The 21,662-nt window shown below is 40.0% G+C and overlaps 1 protein-coding gene across 6 annotated transcripts in view; it reads right to left on the reverse strand.

Annotated features, from left to right (window-relative positions):
* TBC1D1 (TBC1 domain family member 1) overlaps window positions 1–21,662 on the reverse strand; it is a 990,385-nt gene that overhangs the window by 203,946 nt on the left and 764,777 nt on the right. For all 6 annotated transcript variants that reach the window (XM_078678347.1, XM_078678346.1, XM_078678350.1 and 3 more), the window contains one exon: window positions 2,625–2,807. In XM_078678347.1, coding sequence (XP_078534473.1) covers window positions 2,625–2,807 — 183 coding nt within the window. The remainder of the gene's footprint in view (window positions 1–2,624; window positions 2,808–21,662) is intronic.

The following is a 21,662-nucleotide window of genomic DNA, read 5'->3' on the forward strand; positions in this document are numbered from 1 at the left end:
ATTCACCTCTGCTACTGTAGACTACAATGTTGCCACATTTAAATAGTCTAAATGTTGGATATACACTTTGTAAATGAGTATCAAGTGTTGTTTGGGTGAGAACATGGGGGTGAGAAGTCACTCCAAAAAGGTGCCTATTGTAATAGAGCTGCTCAATAAGAGCTTGAAGATGGTGAATGCTAATGCCAGTATAGACATATCCAACAAACATTTCTACTTAGATGTGTGGCTGCCATCCATGAGAACAGCGATATCCGACCATAAGATGTCTGAAGAAGCCTAAAGAAGAATCTGGGGAAAGAGTAATTCCAAAGTATATGTTTTAGGTGTAAAGCATCTCTTTGCATTGCTTCATTTAAAAAACAAAACAAAACATTTGTAACCTTGTTGTTTTGCTTTCCAATTGTTTGTTTCAAGCGACTGCAACCTAGAGGTATTAGATGATTAAAAACAGATTACTTATCCACAGGATACTAATGATGATTTTACAACTTAACGTAAACATCTGAAAATATGATTGCTGATGTGTGACTTCAATGAACACTGAACGTATATAAAATGTTGCCGGTAGTTTTAAAAAAATAGCAATGAGAGAATGACAATGTTAACTTATTTGTGCCCGTAAAACGAGAGATTACTTTAAATGCCACCATTGCAACCTGGTCAACAGCAACTTCTGTCCCAAACTGTTTCTGGCATGTTTTTTATAGTTACTCGCCAATCAGGGAGGGTGAAGCTTAGGACTCGTGTGAGATTAGGCATTCTTCCCACATAATTTAGTTGGAAGGCTGGAGAGCTTTATACAATGGATATTGTGTGCTACAAATGCAAATATATTGGGGTTCCCCTCAAAAAGAATCTTATTCTTGAAAAAGGAACAAAACAATAAGTTGTACTGAAAATCATAGGCAACTACACGTTTCAACTAAGGTTACATATTATGCTGATATTCTCTGGGCATTGTTACTAATGACCAAAGACACAGAATTATTCAAATATAGCACATTTATTATATTAAAAAAACATTGTTTTATTTATTTCTATCAATTTCTATACATAATATATTTTAAGCTTCTGCGAAAACATACCATCCGTACAACCTGTCAAAAGTATCTCAAGCATTCAAACCTACATCCTCTCTCATCCTTCCATACAGTACAGTGCATCAACAGCATTTGATATTTCAATGCCGATACACAAATATACTGTGCCTTTATTTTAGGTTGGTAGAGACTTAAGCGGCTAGTATTCAATAAAAGAAAAGTTCCTGTATTTAATTTTAGCATTCAGTCCAGAATTCTTATAATTCGATAAGGTAAATACACATTCACAATGCAATATATTCTGCATTCATCTTAAAACAATCCTGTGACTTAAGGGCTGTATAATTCATTCCTTGTATCTGTCATGGCTGTATAATCCAATCTCCTACGTGCGTTTCAACAAGTAGCCTTCATCAGGAAGCCATGTATTTATCAAACAAATACTATCACTTAATCAGTGGGTCCATTCAAGACCGGTAGAGTCCTGTAGATGTATCTAGTTACAGTGTTCAATTATGCAGATCCCAGGTCTGATAAGTCTCCTATGGGCTATTCCGAGAAATAAGGATATCAAGTCGATACATCTGAACGGCAGCTCAGCCCCGTATGGTGGGACTCGCCTCCACAATGTGGAAAGTGACTAAATGTGTTGTCTACTTCTATTCCCTGTACACAGTAAAGTACCGTGTTCCCTGCCACTAAACTGAGGACTGGGGTTCCGCGACTCTGCAAAGATCTATACACTACCATTTGTTCCTGCTCTATCACATTCTACTTTGACAGCATTGTAATATGCTTAGTATAGTATGGTTAAGTTGTTTTTTATATAATCCCGGTGGAAAAAAGCATTTCAGCAGCACCCACACCCCTTTCCAAGACTCACAGGGATTTACATACCCTGATAACTTCTTACCACTTACGTGCCTGATTTTATTTTGCCACATAACTCCGTGCAAACTTTTGGCTTACGTTGTGGGGTTGGGCCATTTTCACATGAATCTGTTTGCTCTATTAATTCCTTACATTGCTACACATGGTGGAAGAAAAATATAATATTATAAAATATTCAAAATGTTTTAGAGCTTTGCAGCCCTCAGAGCCATCATAATACTGTGAAACCGGTATGCATCAGCAACACTGGCCACTGCTCATAGCACTATAAACATGAAGTTTGGCAAACAGGAAATGTGCTTGGGTAAGTATAAGAACCGGTAAGAGAGAGTTAACGCACTCTGTTTCACCCCAGGCCTCGCCCTTGCTTCAGGCATAGTATAATTTCATAGCAACACACCCTGGACGCCTCAACAAACTGGCTGTGCTGAACACTAAGTATATAATGTGCCTGAGCTTGTTTGACCTGGAGGTGACTGAGGCCCTGGTCGGTCCCAGCACCTCCAGAGCCACAACAAAGGGAGGATTTACCCAACGTTCAATGAGCAAATGAAAAATCACAAACATAAAGAAACTATAAGACCAAACAAACAATGGTGGATTAGGTAAGTGTAAAAAAATGTCCACTGAAACCCAAGCCAGACTGCAGAAACAACACGTGTACTTTGCACAATGCATGCCTTCACCAACCTTGCAACTTCTGGTTTTCCTTCTCCATTCTCAGAAGCAGTATCTGCTGGAGGATGGCCTTCTGCCACAGGTCACGTAATTCTTGAGGCGTTCGGGTCCTTGGCATTGCTGGCCCTAAAGGACCATCTTCAAACACTGGTTCTAAGGGCGATCGGGGTGCAAGGTCCCCCAAATCTGAGCGCTCTAAAAGGACAGTAAAGCATTATTAAAACATTGGCAATGTTCAGCATATGAATAACTCTATACCTCTCAAGTCTGCATTTCAAGAAACCACAAACACATGATTAATTTATTTTCAAACGTGTTATATACAAATAATTGTAATTGGTCCACCGGTCTGTCTATCATGGTCTTGATGCCAATATGTCACTCAGTCATATTCGCAGTATTTTGTGCGTTTCTAAAGGTAGCGAGTGTGGTGCAAGAAGATTGCTCTAAATCAGCCTAAAGAATATGATTGCTGGGATAATGCAATTGGACCGAATTTTAGGGCTGTTCCTATGGGTGAACAACTAGAGAAATGGGCATTGAAAGACATTCTGTTGTTGAATGGTTATCCGGTGTTGCCAAGGTAAGTATGGGGGTTGTAGATGTGGGAGTGCCATATAAAGATTTCTTTCCATTGCAATGGAGGGCCACGAGTTGTTTTTATAAAGCCCTGAGTGTTGCCTAAATAGGCTTTAATAGTATATGGAAAAGGGGAAATCACCCACCTTCTATCCCATATGAATCAAATATCTTTATGTTGCCAGAAAGCATTGTTTAGCCCAGATTGAAATGTCTAGTGGCCCAAAGAAAATGGCGCATGCTATGAAGCTTGGGGTCAGAAAAAGTTTATCTCTGTCAAATTTCACGGACTGGTTTGCTGACTGTGTGAGAGAATGCACTTATCATTACACATTGTATACAATGCACGAGGAGTCTAGTAAACAATTCGATACAAGGGACAAATAGAGGAAACCATTTTGCATTTCCAAACGCTGCTTTTCTCAAAATGATAGGTTTGCAAACACATACTTTTTTTTTTTTACAATGTACTAAATCTATTTTGTGAGTCAGAAAAGTATTTCCAACTCACAAAATGTGTTTAGTGACCCATATCGGATCACAATTTGGAAGGGGAGTTCTTTTCAAATTATGATTTGGTAGGATAGGTATCAATGGTTGGTCACTGATCAGTGGTTCAAACCACAATTGCAGTTTCAAACACCTAGATGAAAATTGTAACTGATTTGCAAAGGGAAAGGAGTCTTAGGGGACTCCTTCCCCTTTGGGAATCTTAGTAGCAGCCTCCGCTGGAGTAGGCAGGACAACTGCCTACTCCACCAAAAGTTTTCCTAAACAGGAAACTTATATGTTTTTTCCAGGAGCACTGGTTCCTTTAAGGAAGACGGGCTGCTTTAATAAGCTTCTCTTTGGGGAACGCAAACATATGAATGGTGGTCTGCTGTTCCTTTCAGGTGCCCATCCCTGTTTGCAGCCAATCACAGGAGGACCTCCCTAATTAATATTTATTAAGCAGGGCATCCTGCAACCCCCTCTGACTGCAACTTTTGCGATGAGAGCCCTTACTACATAAGTCACAGTGCAAAAATTAAAGGCTGGTTGCAAAAAGAAAGGTGCACAATCTGCAACCAAGAAAGGTGCACAATCTTCAACCAAGAAAGGTGCACAATCTGCAACCAAGAAAGGTGCACAATCCGCAACCAGTCTTATCACAATCATTTTCAACAATACCTACAAGAGGAATTAGAAATACATGAAAACAATTTTAAATGTAAAAAATTAGAGTAAGGAATTTGTAAAGGGAAATACCCAGGTTAGGGCCCTAATAATTGCTTTTCTATTTCTTCCTTTCCGAAGGAACATGGAGGACAGAATGCAGGGCCGTTCACAGGTAAAGAGGAAACGATAGTGTGTGTCTGTCTTGGTGGGAAGAATCAGAGCAGGAGAACAAGGGAACTACAGAAGAAATTGAGTTTTGCAAATGGAAGAGAAAACAGGTGCCCCCTGGCAAGAAAGAGAAGAATCGAAAAGAAAATCCTTATAAGCACTAATGGCAAGAGGTTGGAGTGAGGAGCAGTACTGAGGTGTAAAGGCGGTGGGCAAATGGGATAGCTCAGAGGGGAGGTTCTCCTGCTAAACAGTAACAAAAACTAAAAGTAGAAAAATGGAACAGGGAACAATGTGCATGTGTTTTTTTTTTAATGAGTACTCTACAATTTGATACAAAAATGTTCACCTACTTGGATTAAACAATATGGTCTGAGAGAAAATGTTAATCAGAGCCTGTCTCAGGGATATCTTAAGTATTTTGGGGCCATAGGCCAAATATATTTTAAAGGCCACTGTTCTGAACAGCTTTGAATTTATGATCTGATTTCAGCTCGTTCATGCGCTCTTTGGCCAGGTCACTGACAGTGCACAGGCACACACCAAATCCTAAATGTTTGTTTTCAATATTGTAACACAGCGGCAGCTTACTCATATTACTGCAAATAAACTCCAGTTTCTCGCATAAGGGTCCTGTTTTGATCTAACAAACTTTTTTATGGATGATGCATGAAACAAACACATTTCTCTGCAAAATGCCGTAATAGACTCTTGCACATCATCCACATTAAAAATTAATTAAAGGAACACAGTATTTAAAATCTGTTTATGAATTTTGAAAGGTCATCAGGGAAAGACTTTGCAGAACAGAACTGGCTCTACCAGGGAGCCCCTTGAAAGGCTGGGGCCATGGGCCAGAACCCACTTTGGTGGCTTGGTGAGCAAAATAACGATGGATTAAACCCAGATCTGTGACTGAGAGTGAATGTTTTGCCATTGTGCAACATTCCGTCCATCATCTTGTGTATTTTGCTGTTCACCCTATGTGGAAGGGTATGCCCAGACGTGGATCCCGTGCTCACTACGCCACTGGAGTCAAGCTATCCGGGCTGATGAAGGCTGTTAGCCAGAAATCGGTCCTAGGGTGCTTGATTACGGTCCAGGGAAGACATGGCTTGGCAGTTCGGGCTGGACTGTTCCCATGAGGCACAGGGTCAAGACTGATTTGCTTATGGCCATGTCTGAACTGGGGTGGCTTGGTGAGCAAAATAACGATGGACTAAACCCAGATCTGTGACTGGGGGTGAATGTTTTGCCATTGTGCAACATTCTGTCCATCATCTTGTGTGTTTTCCAGAATCCACTTTGCCCGTGCCTTAAAACATCTCTGTCCTGTTTCATCAGCATCACGTACAACCACTAAATGGTTGTACATATTGATCGGTATTGATCGCCCGTATTACCATGCTTCTCAGGGATGAGAGATGCCCACCCACCCTCAAACCTTAGAGGACAGTAAAGATGATTGATGAAAAAGACAGGTATGTTTACTAAGCATATCATAGGCTACCTCAAGAATAGGTGACAAGCAAAAGTTATAAAAAGGAGCCAAAACTAACGGAGGGTAACAGCAATCAAAATCACCAAGAAGGCTTGTGCCTTATGGAGGAGCAATGAGCCTCTGTCCTCTTAGACAAATGTTTATTCTGGCAAAAGTGTGACGCAATATCAGAATTAGCTTTATTAAGCAAACTACAGAGCAAAAATAATTATTGCCCAGATAACGCTGAGCACCATTATGCACTGTGCACACATTGCTTTCATATGATGATCTGCAAGCCCCTTCATCAAATTGAATGCAAATGTGGACTAGATCTACTAGTGCACTGTTGTGAGGGGCAAGCACTTGCTCACAAGGATGAGCTCAGGGAGCCCTATACATAAATGTGTGAACAGCTACATGCAGAGGCTCTTGATCCGCTACAAAACATGCATTGGAAGTAACACTCCAGCCAGTGTAAGGTGCGTGTGTATATATCAATGTGATGTGGGATACTACCTACAAATGGTTGTAAAATAGCCACTAATGCGCAGATTTTGGGAAATGTAACAATTTTTGCAGCTGAATCTACCCTGGAACTCTACTTAATAATCTTTGATTATTTTACCTTACTGTAAATTATTCTGAATCTCAGCTTATGAAACCTGCCCATGTCCAGAGCTCCTCTACTCTCTAGCTAAGGTCCTGCTGTCAAATACCTATACCTTTATACACACAAATACATGTACATAATAAGTTTGGCTCAACGGTTCCCCCACCCTAATTTTTATCTAGAACCGGACCTTTCCAACCAGACAACGTTTTAATGAATGCCCACAAGCAAGGTTTGTACCACTCAGTGCACATCTGGAAACCAAAATCATCCAAGGCAAACAAATAATTCCAGTGCCACACTGCTGGAGGCTAGCATGTGGGTCTGGGGGGCATGGTTGATCATGGCAGGTCCTCCTACCCTGAAATCTAGCCATACCTTAGAACCTATGACGAAAATGCCAGAGCGCCCCAATAGATTATATTGCAACTTTCCTGAAATACTGTGAAACTGACAGGTATTCTACAGGTCTAATATTTTACATCTCTCTCATTTCAGCTTGAAACCTTCAGGCATCACCGGGCACATGCCACATATTCACCAACCAACACCATGAAAAGTTTTTAATGGTTCAAGTCAACTTATCTGTGCATCAGTGTGTTGGTGTTCCTCAGCACACTTTCTAACAGATGTCTGGACTCGTGTACATGATGACGGTGCAGTGGCAGCATCAAGTGAACTGCAACTTTTATATATTTATAAAACAGACCTGGATACGATGGCACAACATATTATTTCGAAGCCTCTGGTAAAGTTAACTGGTGAAGTTAACACAGTGAGGCAGAACAATCACCTGATGATGACGGGATGAAGAACAAACATGCCTCGAGCTGAAACAGCTCGATGACGCAACCACATGGAAGCTAACCTTTAACTACACTTTCCCAGAAACTGCGTTTGTAGAAAAATTCTGGGCACTGGACCTTCCAATTCGCAAACCACAGGACAAACAAGCCTGCATGATTGGGCGTAGCCTCTGCACTTTAGGGGATGAACAGAAACCTTGCTGAGCATACACAGAGAGGAGTATTCATTTATTTGCTTTCTTTTAGCTAAATGTGATGTCCCCGAGTGAAATCCAAGTGCAGCTTTTATTTATAGAAACGTTTTGTAAAAGATGGTGTGTGTAGCCGGCGCATTAGAATAAAATCTGCATTTGGCTAGTATATTTGTTTATGCTGTATCATGATACTGTGTTAGACTGCACAACTAGCCGCATACAGAAACCTGATCATTGGCGCCGAAGTCAGCGGGGAGTCCAGAGTTATGTGTAACCGAAGATGGTTATTTAACGTCCGACTAACAGTGGGCAAAGTACAAATCTCCTAAAAGGAAGGGGCAAGAACAGCACCGGAAATGACATAATTGTGTATTGTTTGCCCAGTCTAAAACCATGTCAGGAAAACAGTTTTGGTTTTCTGCTCTCTACTAGCAAAATAGTGAACCGATAAGTAAAATAAAGTTGAGAGCAAAGTAGAATGGATGTAAATAAGCACAAAAAGTCTTTAATGTATTTCAGTGCATTAATAAGTATTTAAAAATGACTCAATGCAGAATAAAATGTATGTCCCGCTGTCAACAGAACAATAAACACAATAATGAGAGTGAACTAATTTTGGTCTTTACCCAAATAAATGTAGGAATTATATTAAAAGTTATAACAGACAGGCAGAAGGCTGCTCTTCATTCAACCCCTGGAATCTCAAATTCTCTGCAAAAGCAAGTAAAATACACTTGTTAGAAAAGTACCGCATGGGCCGAATCGTAAAATTGAAAAAGAAAATAAATCTACAAATCAGAGTCGCCAGTCTACTATTTTCACTGATTTTTTTTTCAGGGGATTCAAATAAATCTCCTGCACGAGAATTTACACCTGCTGAACCCACGCCCAGTGGTGCAACCTCTAAAGCTGCAAAGACTACTTTACAGGGTGCAAAACATATTTAGCTTCATGTTGCTGCTGGCCTTGTTGTACAGGGATGTCTGGCAAATATGTGGAATCAACAAGGCTATATCTTTGTAATTTTCCGAGGAGCACCAGGCTGCTGTAGTGAGGGAATGTGTGCAACCAGTTGTGAATTCAACTCCTTCCCTAGAAGTCATGCAATCATATTGCACCTCCCACTCTTCTACAAATGAGAAGGTGGTTCAAATTAGGTGAGTGCTGGATATTCGCTTTACAATGGTAAACTTTAAAAACTTCTCCAAATATTCACTGAGGCCCCTCGACACATTTTCAGTTTCTTACTAGCAGGAGCGTCTGCTTGTAGGAATGAAGACTTGTTCGACCTATCTTTAAGACGGGAACGATATGTCTTAATTATTGCTTGAATCATGGGAAAGTCAAGGGAACTGACAGTGTAGATGAACCACCCAAAGCCATTAGCAGCAATACTTGGTAGCTGAGAAGGAAACTACGAATTTGCAAGTGAGCACAAAAGAGCTCTTGGACAGATCCTTAAAGTGCTCCAAAAAGCACCAATGTCTTTAAGCGCAGAGAATAAAACACACAAAAACTGTAATATGACACCATTTGTGTTAGAGTGAGGGCATTCGACACCTTCACTGAGTACCCTCTCATGCCTTTACTCAAGGAATAGCCAACAGCAATTGCCACAATGATTGAAGGGCTACTATGTCTTACATCAACCTCTGTCAGTGCATTGCTACAATTTAAGGATTAGTTTTGGCTTCAAAGATATAGCGCACCAATCTGGGTGATGTACCATCACACAACCATCACCTGATACCGCTAAGTGCTTTTCATGTGCAAAGTGGATAAATGGCAAAGTAAAATACTATTTACAAAATCATGGCATGCAAATAGGGGTTATCATATAGAAAAATAAATATATAATATTCTAAGATCAAATGTATTTTGTAATATCTACCTAGCAGGTGCCCTTTACGTATCTGCAATGCAGAAACTGCCTTGGTTGAGGTGACTGAAGTCTCTGTCAAATTAAAGTCTTCCGGCCGATGGGCTGTTTGTGACATTGATGTTAATGTGAATGGGATAAATATATAAACATTTTGAAAAACACCTGGCATTACAATTTGCATTTAGTGCAAATAAAGTATATGAGGAAGCATATCCCAAACGTATAGGGAAAATGTTATCTACAGATATGTACAAGAAAATGAAAAAGAGCATTCCCATTTTGGCCACATAGATTTATTGCAGCATCAGTTTTTGAAAACATATATTACATTCAACTTAACAGTGAGATACCCCAGAAATCGTCAACATACATGCCCTTGTGATACAATTTTCTAATAGACCATCTTTGCCAAATTTGACCTGCTTTAGTGTTAAGGGATACAAATGATAGATCTCAGGGAAAATCTCCAAAAAGCTGTCCACATTTGAGTGTTCATCTGTTCGCCATGCATTTTTGTATGTCTGTAGATAATGTCATAAAACATAATAGGCCAATATAGTATTGAAGGAATAGTCTAACAAACAGAACCGTTTCTCTGATGCTCATGCAATACAAAATAAGAAAACTACCTCGCCGCAAGTACAGCTATGTAATGCAAATACCTACTATTCTTAGTTTACAAAATGTGAAATAAGAGGTGTGGCTTGTGCACCAATCAAGATGGCGTGATCCCTTAAGCTCTGCTGCAGCGCAGACGTTTTCTACTGCTATTAGCCATCCACTGATGCCTTCCTGATTAAGGCAACAGGATGGACGTACACTTGTGCTTGTGGAATCCTTTATTTCCTCTTAAAACTGCTGCTTTCTGACAGGAGAGCTCTTCTTAGTTCCTGAGGCAAGCAGGTGCCATTTTGTATAGCGTCCCGCTCGTAATGTGCTATTGCCTCACAGAAGCATGTATTTCAGGTATTTATGGCTCCGTTATCCTCATTTTCGCTGGGGCATTCTAATGACTTTTTTTTGTTTTGTTTTGTTTGCCTTATTGCACGCTCTTTATTTTCTGAACCTCCTTTGCTGCTTATGAGCGCCATTTTCTCTAAACTTTACCTTGCAAAGCAATGTAGGTAACATTTTGACAGGCTGCCAACTCTCACCATCTCTGTTACTTTCCTTTTGGAGGAGGCTGATTTCTATGGAAGTGCTTTTGGAGTGCTTTAAAGTAATGTTTTAAGCTGGAGCTTGCCCTAACAGAGACTTCTCCGAAATCTGGACCTTCGGGTCTATCCATATGTCACACCTTCATAGGAACAGGTTCTGACCTCTTGTCACAGTCGCTGTAGTTCAGGTGCTGAAGTGAGTGTTCTTCTGTAATGTAATAAACTGCTGAGTTGACCCTTCGCTGCTGTAGCCTGCAGCACTTACTCTTTTGTGCAGTATATACTTTTTGCCCTTTTACATGCTATCCTGCTCTAACCATTTACCCCTGATTTATGGGTAGAACTAAATCTCTACAGTGGCCTAATAAGTTGTTTCATATGAAAAAGGCTAGCGATCTACATGAAACAGCTAAGGCTCCTATCAAGTGCAAAATATAAACAGGCCAAGAATGACCCTCCCTCTCCTATTGCATCCTTCAGTTATCTGATTTTAGATATAATTCTCAATGAAGTGAGGGGTTTACAACCCTTTATGAGTGCCACTAATGAAAAACTGCAGCAGATTGAAGATAGACGGATTATAATTGAGGGTAGAACGGTCTAAATGATACCAAGTATTGTCTCTCTTCAAGACATGGCTGTGCAGATTCGAGAGATCTCAAAACATAAGCTTCACACTGAGGATTTAGAAAACCGGAATTTTAGCAATAACCTTTGTCTGTATGGCCTACCGGAGTCACTTGAAGGTCCCTATCTGATTGACTTTTTGATAAAATTCTTTACAGACTTGCTGGGACTCTCGACCACACCTTTATTGACTTGGCCACCTTAATCCCCTCTCTTCAAGCCCCCAAGGCATAATTATGCTCTTTCTAGAGTCTACTGATCTCCTTCAAATTGTGAGGGCAGCTTAATCAAAGAGACAGCTCATCTGGTCTGGACACAACATCATATCTCAGGACATTTCTACTGACACCAATGTCAGATGTGAGGAATTTCGCTCCCTGTGGCCCCAAATGAGACATCTTAACACACGCTATGCTATCTTACATCCCTGCTTGTGCAAAATAACCCACAAGGGCACAACTAAATTGTTTGATGATCCTGCCTGCTATGTTGAAACTGTTCCTTCAGAAGATTTCCTGTACGACAATGGACACTATTGCTCTGAAACCTTAATGAATTTTGCCCCTTTATTCTCATCCATGAAGGCTGCTTCTTTTTTAAATTTACTTGTTCTTGCTCAGCTATTGATCTTGTTGTGGTGTTGACACATCTCATGTTCACTTTTCTTCACAGCACACTCAGATCTGGATATTTCTCCTTGATCTGCAATTCTTACTATTTCCTTATATATCTCCATTTTCTACTTTACCTTCTCTCTTACCCTTTATTTTCTGTGAGCACTGGTTTTGACCTCGACTTCCTCTTTTTGTCATGTTTTCATCCTACATATATTCCTAATGTTGTTTTGTCCCCTTTTCCTTTTTTGCAGCTTGTCATACCTGCTCACATGTTTTGTCCCCATGCCCTCAATATGCTTAAAATTGTGTATGGAATGTTCGTGGGCTTGGAAATCTAGTTAAGCCGCAAATGGGATTGCCTCACTTATCTAAACGTAATTCAACACTTGCTTTTTTTACAGGAAACTCACCACATTGCCTCCGAGTCTGCTAAATTGAAGTGACAATGGGTTGGCCAGGTTTTCTATTCTCAAGTGGTTGCCCGTAAAGGTGGTATTGCTATTCTTTGCCAAAAATCTTTGAAATTACAAGTTGTTTCAACAGAATCTGATACTGATGGTAGATTGGTGTTAGCTCATGTTGTCATTGACAATACATGTTACCTTGTTTAACATTTATGGCCCTGGTAAATCTGACCCAGGTTTTTGGCACTCCATCAAGATAAAGATAATATTGCTAATCGTAATATTATGGCAGGTGACTTTAATCAACTGGCTGACCCCTTCATGGATAGAGCGTCTCAATACAAGTTTTAACCTGATAATTCAATCAAAGCATTTCAATCAGCAATTACCTCTCGGCCAATGTTTGATGTTTGGAGGACTTGTCATTCTGATAATTTGGAATATTCTTTTTTCCTCCAATATGCATAATACCAACTCTAGAATTGATTATATTTGTGTTACCAGAACACTATTTCCCACCCTACAATACTCTGAAATGGGCTCCATTTTTATTTGCGATCATGCCCCTATATTGGCCTCCCTAGATATCTCAAATATTGCTTCTACAATGGGTAGATGGAGGTTTAAAAAAGTATTGTTTGACAACCAATTTATTACTGAAGCCAACATGTTCATACACAAATTATTTATTTAAATAACTCAGAAGGTACGTCTATCACAGACAATAGTGATTGCTTTTAAAATCTCATTTCGAGCTTTCACTATTACTTACTCTGGCAAGAACAAGAATGCTAAATAGGTCCTCTCACTAAATCAAATCAAGGAACTTGATAATGCTTTTACTTCATCTCAAAGTTTTCCTCCATGCTGCATGACTTTATTGAAGCACAATCTTACCTAAATAAACTTGCTACTTTAGACGCCTGTAACATCCCGCTTAAAATGAAATCTAAATTTCATGGTGGTCAAAGTAAAGCCGATAAAATATTTGCTAATTATTTAAAAGTTAAAACGTAACGTAAGGCCATTGTTTCCATTATTAATGAATGAAATGACACTTTATCAACTTCCAATGCTGATATTTCCAATCTTCTAATTTCTTTTTATAAAACTCTGTATGCTGAAGGCACTTCTGAACCTACTTACAATCTCCAATGATTTTTTAAGGATATCTCCCGCCCACCTTCCCTTACAGAAACATTTGATGAATTAGTGGCTGAGATTCTCCAGGAAATCTTAGATGCAATTAAATCTTGAAGAAAAGCTAAGGCACCTGGCCCAGATGGATTCTTAAATAAGCTTATTTAGTCTTTGTCTAATTTTTTTGCACGCAAATTAATAGAACTTTTAAACTCTTATCGGAGTACAAAGCAAGTGGTCTGGAAGCATTGATCACCATCATACCTTATACAAGATAAGGATCATAATTTTGAAAAAAAACTACAAGCCTATTTTCCTTATCAATTATGAATGCAATATTTTTGCTAAGGTTCTGGCTTCCCATATTGAATCTGTTTTTCCTCTCCTGATTAAAACAGACCAATCTGGTTTCATTAAAGGACGACTGGCTTCTGATGATGGTAGGATGTTCTCAAATCTTGTAAGCCCAGCCTCACGATTTTAATCTCTCCTTGCAGCTCTTTCAGTGGATGCTGAAATAGCTTTTGACCACAAAAGTGCCCTTTTTTATTTATCACCATTCAGTGGCTTGGGTTTGGACCTAGGTCCATTTCCTTTTTCAAATTATTATAGTCTAACCCTTGTGCTAGTGTTCATGGAAATTGACGTTTCTCTCCCTATTTTGGTTTACATAGAGGTACCAGACAAGGTTGCCCTCTATCTCCCCTGCTATTTGATTTATGTTTGGAATCATGTTTGGAACTGATTCATAGCAACTCACACATATCTGGTTTCAAACATTGCACTCTGGAGGCCAAGCTGTCTGCTTATGCTGATGATGTTTTAATATATAAGTCCACTCCTTTGCTCTTTACGAATCCATTTATAAAATAAATTTCCCTTTAATGTCGGGTCTCAAGTTACAAACTTAACTTTAATAAAACTGAGATTTTACCCCTAAATTCTCTATGTTATAAATACAGGCTTGCCAACACTAATTTCACATGGGGTCCCACACAAATTAAATTAAATATCTAGGTATTTGGTTTTCATCCAACCTACGAGATACACTAGTCATAACTTTACTATGTTAAAATCTAAAACATCAATTGCTACTTTCATCCCTGTCTCCGTTATACTTATCATGGAAAACTTTAGACCCATCTCCCTCTTACCTTATCTGGCCAAGATCATGGAAGCTCATGTGAACGCCATCCTGACTGACCACCTGGTTTCCAATAGCATCCTGGATGATTCCCAAAATGGCTTTCGGGCTAATCATAGCACGGAGTCAGCCCTTCTGGCCGTCTCGGAACACCTTAGAGCCACACAAGATCTAGGTAACACCTCTGCCCTGGTCCTGCTGGATTTGAGTGCGGAGTTTGACACGGTCTCCCACGAGATGCTGCTCAAGCGTCTCGGGGAGATCGGAGTCAAAGACGGGGCCCTGGCTTGGTTCGCGTCTTTTCTCTCTGACCGTTCCTTCCAGATCCATGCCCTACCGCACTCGTCCAGCAGAATCCCCCTGGTATGCGGCGTCCCCCAGGGATCTGCCCTTAGCCCCACTTTGTTTAACGTGTACGTCCGCTCACTGTCCCTTCTGGCCAGGGAACGAAAGATCAAAACGATATCTTACGCGGACGACACGCAACTTATTTTCACTTTTCCCAAGGATACTTTGCCGGACCAGGCTAAACTTCAGGAAGACATCCTCGCCATCTCTGACTGGATGGCGGAGAATTATCTCCAGCTTAACTCCTCTAAAACGGAGCTACTTTGGCTGGGCGGTGACTCTCAGAAGTGGGACCATCAGTGGTGGCCCCCGACGATGGGTCACACCCCCTCCCTAAGGAGGCTGTTAAGAACTTGGGCGTCCTAATGGACAAGTCTCTGTCCTTTGAGTTACATGCTAAGAATGTCGCTGGCACCTGTTTCGGGCGCCTACGCTGTATTAACTCTATTCTGGGCTTTTTCGAGCCACCCACCCGCCAAGTCATAGTCCAGTCCCTGGTTCTGTCCCATCTTGACTACTGCAACAGTCTCCTGCTGGGGCCAATAAGTCAGTGGTCAATAGACTCCAGAGAGCTCAGAACGTCGCGGCTCGGACCCTTTTTGCCCACCCCAAACATTGCCATGCTTCTCACCTTCTCCACCGGCTTCATTGGCTGCTGGTGAAACAGAGAATTGAATTTAAGACCCTCTGCCTCACCCACAAAATTCTACATGGCCTGGGCCCTCCTATAATACAGGATCTCTGCACACCCTATGTTCCCACCCGAACCCTACGTTCTGCTGATCCCCATCTTGCCCGGACCATCAGAGTTCGCAAGAGCAGAGCTGGTGGCCGCTCCTTCAGGTCCCTCGCCCCGGCCCTCTGGAATTCTATCCCTATCGAGGCACGCGCCACTCAAAACCACTGGCACTTCCGGAAATGCATCAAAACCTGGCTGTTTGCCTCTACTTCGGGGTCCTATTCTTAAGCCACTTCCTGTGCTCTATCCCCCTTTCTGTCTGGTTGTCCGCTAGCGCTGGGACGCCCCGTTGCTGGGGCAGCCATGCGCTATATAAGCTCATTTAACATAACATGGTGGGGTAGTCTCAACACCATCAAACTGATGATTGTCCCTCATATTTTGTACATGACTTGCATGCTACCTTTTAAGATTCGTCATTACTAGTTTGTATAGTTGGACTCTATCTGCACTAATGTTTTGTGGAATAATAAGTCCCTGTGTATATCACTCAATAAGCCCAAGCTTCCAAATGTAGATGGTGAGGTTCGATTTTCAAATTTATGTCATTCCTCATATTCAATAAGACAAATGTATGCCTTGCCTCATGAGTTTCAAGATCAACCTACACAAAAGTGGATTACTTTTGAACGTTCTTTGCTGAATGGTTTCTTTTTCAGAGATACTATATATATAAATCCATAAGCAAGAGATATATTGCTGCTTTTGACTACCTACAAACATTATATCATATGCGGATTCTTTTATTGAGAACTATACATTGATTTTCAACTCCCTTCAATGTTTTTTTTCCAAATATCACATGAACCCTGAACCATTAACACAAATATCTGCTGTGATTATTAATACTACTCCACATGAAACAATGGATGTATGCCCAGATCTCTGTACTGGGGTGAATGTATGACATTGTTCAGCATTCTGTCCATCAATTGCTCCTCTTGCATTTGTCACTCCGAGTGGGACGGGTATGCCCCGACGTAGGTCCAGTGCTCTCCTTGCCCCTCAAGCTACCCTGGCCGATGAGGGGTGAAACCCCGAAACCAGTTCTAGACATGATTTCCCAGTGCGAGCTGGACTGTTCCTATGGCGAATAGGGTCAAGACTGACTTGCATATGGCTGGGCCGAAACTGGAATGGCATGGGGAGCAAACAAACCGATGGATTTAGGCCCAGATCCCTGTACTGGGGTGAATGTATGACATTGTTCAGCATTCTATCCATCATGTGTTCTTTTTGCACGATTCCCAAATCCTTACTCTCTCCAATTCTACATAGAACTACAAGTGATTTGGAATTATCATGAGAAGTTGATCCATTTCCTTTTCAGCCACCTTCTGGGATAAAATATGGATTTAAACTTTTAACAACTTCCAAAGCTGCTCATATTACCAAGTCAGTTTCTTTCATTTATCATAGAGCTGTCACTACACCAGAAAGTGTGGCTCGATTTGATTCATCCTCTTCTGGTCTTGCTCTACATGTAATGGTTCATTGGTACATGTTATATCATTGTTGTCACGTTCAGGCTTTTTGAACTTATGTCTGGCCTCGATGCTTAATTTATTTTTAATGTAATATTCCACTTACATCGCAGAATGTTTTGCTAGGATCTGTGTCTCCTATTGCTTTTATGCCTCATAGACCACAACTGTTTGATCTCATCATTGTACTTGTATTTAAAGTAATACTTTCCTGTTGGAAAGAATTTTCTAAGTTGTGTGTTCTCACATGGTGGAACTTGGTATGTGATGAACATAGAATACACACTGTTTCTTCTACTATACGTCACAAGATGAAATCTGACTTACACTGGCTACCTATCACAACTTTTCTCTCCTTGCTCTCAGAGATGTGTGCAAATATGACTTTTGAATTAAATGTGGATACTCCGCTACCCTCTATATCGCAGTGGAGAACAATGTAAGAATGAATGATTTAGAACATAGTCATCCTAGGTTAAGTAAATCTTTCTTGGGTAGAAATAAAATTCACATTTCAAACTGACAGGAATAATCAATAATTAAGTTTGAATATTTTTGTTTCAATAGAAATTGTGCAGAAACAACGAAAATATGGAGAATCGTGATTGAAATTATTATTTGTGGTCTCTGGTAGCTGACCACCTTAAATAGCAGCTCGGAGACCACAGGATAAGGCAGTTTTGAATCCTGATAACTCTTTGATAAATGCCCTAAAAACATACTCAAGAAGGGGGTGGATTTTTCATTTCATGCTTTCGGAAATGGATAATTCACATGAAAAAATGCTAGTGCAGAAGGGAAAGAGTTATTCAAAGAGCAGCAGATAGTGAACATCTAGAAACGATGAGAGCTTTCCTGGTTATCAAAGCTGAGCGAGAGACAATGTATACCACTGAATATCTGGAATGTATAATGCGTCATTCTAAAAGCATTGGAGCCAGATTATGGTACACAGCTCTACAGTGAAGCAAAACCCGCCCTCCCAGCTTAGTAAAATGGTTAAATCCATGCGTTTAATCCTTCACCAGTGGAGCACTTTATGACACATTCACCGATTTATTGCAAAAACATTTAAATTCATTACATACCAAGCCAGCCACCATGCTATTTTAAAGTTAAACTCAAGTGCAAGTGAACACATTATCAGATTCTCAGCCTAATCGCAAACATTTGAGAATAAACATACTGCTTGTAAAAACAGCAAAAAAAGGTCCCACCTGTATGAATATTTTACAAATGGCATAGAAGTAAAGCAGACTTAATGCTTACAATGCAGGTTTTTAAAGTAATTTCCAAATACACACTTTTAGCAAATGCCTTTTTATACATGGAAAGAAAATGTATTTTAAATGCAAATATGTTTATGCCGTAAGGTGATTTTGTCAGTTCAACAAGAGTCACCTTTTTGAATACTTGATTAACTGAATATATAACAACTGATTCCAAGCACAGTATGCAGCTGAAATGGCAAAGGTTCAAAGCAGAGGTGCTACGTTATCACCAAACAGAAAGAAATGGGTCTTATTCCCCCACGGAATACAAGAAATACATTTTGAGTGCAACAATGATTAAGTTGATTTGCTGGATGGACTTATTATACTTATCATGGTGGGGTAGACTCACCACCATCAAACTGATGATCGTCCCTCATATTTGTTACATGACTTCCATGCTACCTTTTAAGATTCGTCATTACTAGTTTGTATAGATGGACTCTATCTGCACTAATGTTTTGTGGAATAATAAGTCCCTGTGTATAGCACTCACTAAGCCCAAGCTTCCAAATTTGGGTGGGGAGGTTCGATTTTCAAATTTTAAGTTACGTCATTCCTCATATTCAATAAGACAAATGTATGCCTTGTCTCATGAGTTTCAAGATCAACCTACACAAATGTGGATTACTTTTGAACGTTCTTTGCTGAATGGTTTCTCTTTCAGAGATACTATATAATTAAATCCATAAGCAAGACATATTGCTGCTTTTGACTACCTACAAACATTAGATACGTTCAGATACGGCTTTAATTGTAAGTGAATATGCTTGAAGGATTTTGCCGAAAAAGAGCCTGAAATGCACCCACCTCCAAAAGATATTTTCTTTTCCCTTGTAGTTTACATGAGCTAAAATCACATGAATGATACTACAAATCTACCTTTCACAAACACAGCCATAGCGACAGATATGTATGTTAAAACTATCACTCTTTCCAAAGCAGGGATCAAATAAATAGCAGATGCTTTTGATGTGAGGATGTTCTGCATGAAAAGAGTGAGACAGTCAGAAAATTGGAATATTTACTAAAAAAAGTGTCTTTCACCCTACATGCAGTAACCACACCTTTCTGACCTTTTTCCTCATATCATAGCAACCTGTACTGAATAAATACGTATTTGACCCGTGGGCCCTGATGATATACAAGTTAATTCCAATGTGATCGCAGTAAAAATAAACACATATAGCACACTATCTAAATTATCTGGTTTGGACTGGCCAAAAGTGGCTAAGTGCTCAATAACAATTAAAAGACAATACGATTTGAAAAAAACACAAGAATTCGACATCTGAGAGGTACAAATCAGACTCTTAAAAATTACTGTGTTTACAGAAACTTTTAAAAGAAAAGTACATGGATAAACACCATCTATTCAAGACAAGCTGGCCAAGAAACTTCAGAACAGGGTAGGTCACCATGGACTAACTCTCAAAGAGGCCAGAGAAAGGAGGCCCTGCGATCTAGGAGCATAGGGGGCTGGCAGGGGAATGTGAGCCCTTATTTAGAAAGATTCCCCCTCCAAGAAGGTAAGAAAGGAATAATCATCAACATATGACCTAGAGAGGGATAGACAAGAAAGTGGCATTCGGATGCAGCGACAAGTTACTTCACCGGCCAAGATACTCTGGTTGTAAAAAGATCTTATCAAACACTTTATACATTTAAAACAAACTTCGTGTTTAAGGGGGGGATCTGTGAAGTAAAATCTAGTGGGAGCAATTTTTAAAATGTTATTTCTCTATATATATGTTGCTAAGAAAAATGCATATGAAATAACGATTTAACAAACAGAAGGAATTCAACAGACAACACAATAAGTAAAATACAAACAGAAGAGAAAGTTGATTTTATCTAACATCCTATTTTACATGCTTTTTTGTTTTACATAAATTGAATATGAAGGAAACAAATGGCACTGAAAGAAACATCTTTTCAAAACGACTGAAGAAGAATGAAGCTTACAGAGAAAGAGATGTAGAACATTTCTGGTAATAAAACCAGCTAACGTAAGAATCACAGCACATTTTTGGAGACTATTTTTTTGTACATTACCCAGTTGGCGCAGGCAAGGTTTGCTACAGGTCTAATGGCATGTCGTTACAATGAATAATGTTGATTCTATGACAAAGAACACTATTCACTGTCTACCTTTGTGGCAACCCCATTTCTGTTCAGCCTCCCTTAGAAAACATAGGTTTAACGCAGAGACCTTAACAGGGTCTGAACATATCCCGTCTGGAAGCCATTCTTAAATTACATTTTTCCTTGACACTTCCCAGATTTAGTTAGATTGGCCCAAACCTATCACTAGGCATAAATAGTTTGAAACATTGCCAACAAGGTAACCACTGTGTCCCATCCTTTCAAAGTGTTCTGTAAGGTGAGGAATTTAGGGGTGGTGTTTGATAACCGCCTGAACTTCCTACCCCATGCAAATCAAATTTCCTCCTCAGCTTTTCATAAATTACGGCTCATAAAAAAAATCTTGCCTTTCCTACCTGAAAATGCTGGAAAAACCCTGGTCACTTCTCTGTTCTTATCCACCTTAGACTACTGCAACGCCCTATTCCTGGGCGCTCAAGAGAAGGTGCTTCATAAAATGCAGATCATTCAGAATGCCGCGGCCAGGCTACTTGGGCGCATTCCAAAATACCAGTCAGTGTCAGCCACTATCAGACAACTGCACTGGTTACCGGTAAAAAAAAGGATTGAATTCAAGTCCCTCTGCCAAGTTTACAAAGCTTTACATAATATCGGACCTGCTTTCTTTACCCAAAATCTTATCCCATACCGTCCTGCAAGAACATTACGCTAATCCGCTCTACAGGAACTACTGGTTCCACGCACCAAATCGGTAGCGTGGGGAGATAGAAGATTCCTGGTAGCTGCCCCGAAACTGTGGAACACTGTCCCACTTGCAATCAAATCGAGTACCTCCCTCTGGATGTTCCGCAAACAGCTCAAGACCTGGCTGTTTAAACAATAAAACTTCAGTTCCCCTTGATGGTTACATAACACAGAGTCTTCAGCGCCGTGATGCCCTAGGGCCTATGTTCGCGCTTTATAAATGTTTTAATAATAATAATAAACAATGCAAATAATACAGCGTTCATGTGTTTAGAAAAAATACCATCATGCTACCCTTCATTGAAGTTATTGCCTTTGTTTGAAACTAACTTTTTGGGATAATTCAAAGGAAATTACTTGAGGAAAGTTTATAATAGTAAACCTGCTTC

The sequence above is a fragment of the Lissotriton helveticus genome, chromosome 2_2 (genome assembly GCF_964261635.1).
Source record: "Lissotriton helveticus chromosome 2_2, aLisHel1.1, whole genome shotgun sequence".
Taxonomy (NCBI): domain Eukaryota; kingdom Metazoa; phylum Chordata; class Amphibia; order Caudata; family Salamandridae; genus Lissotriton; species Lissotriton helveticus.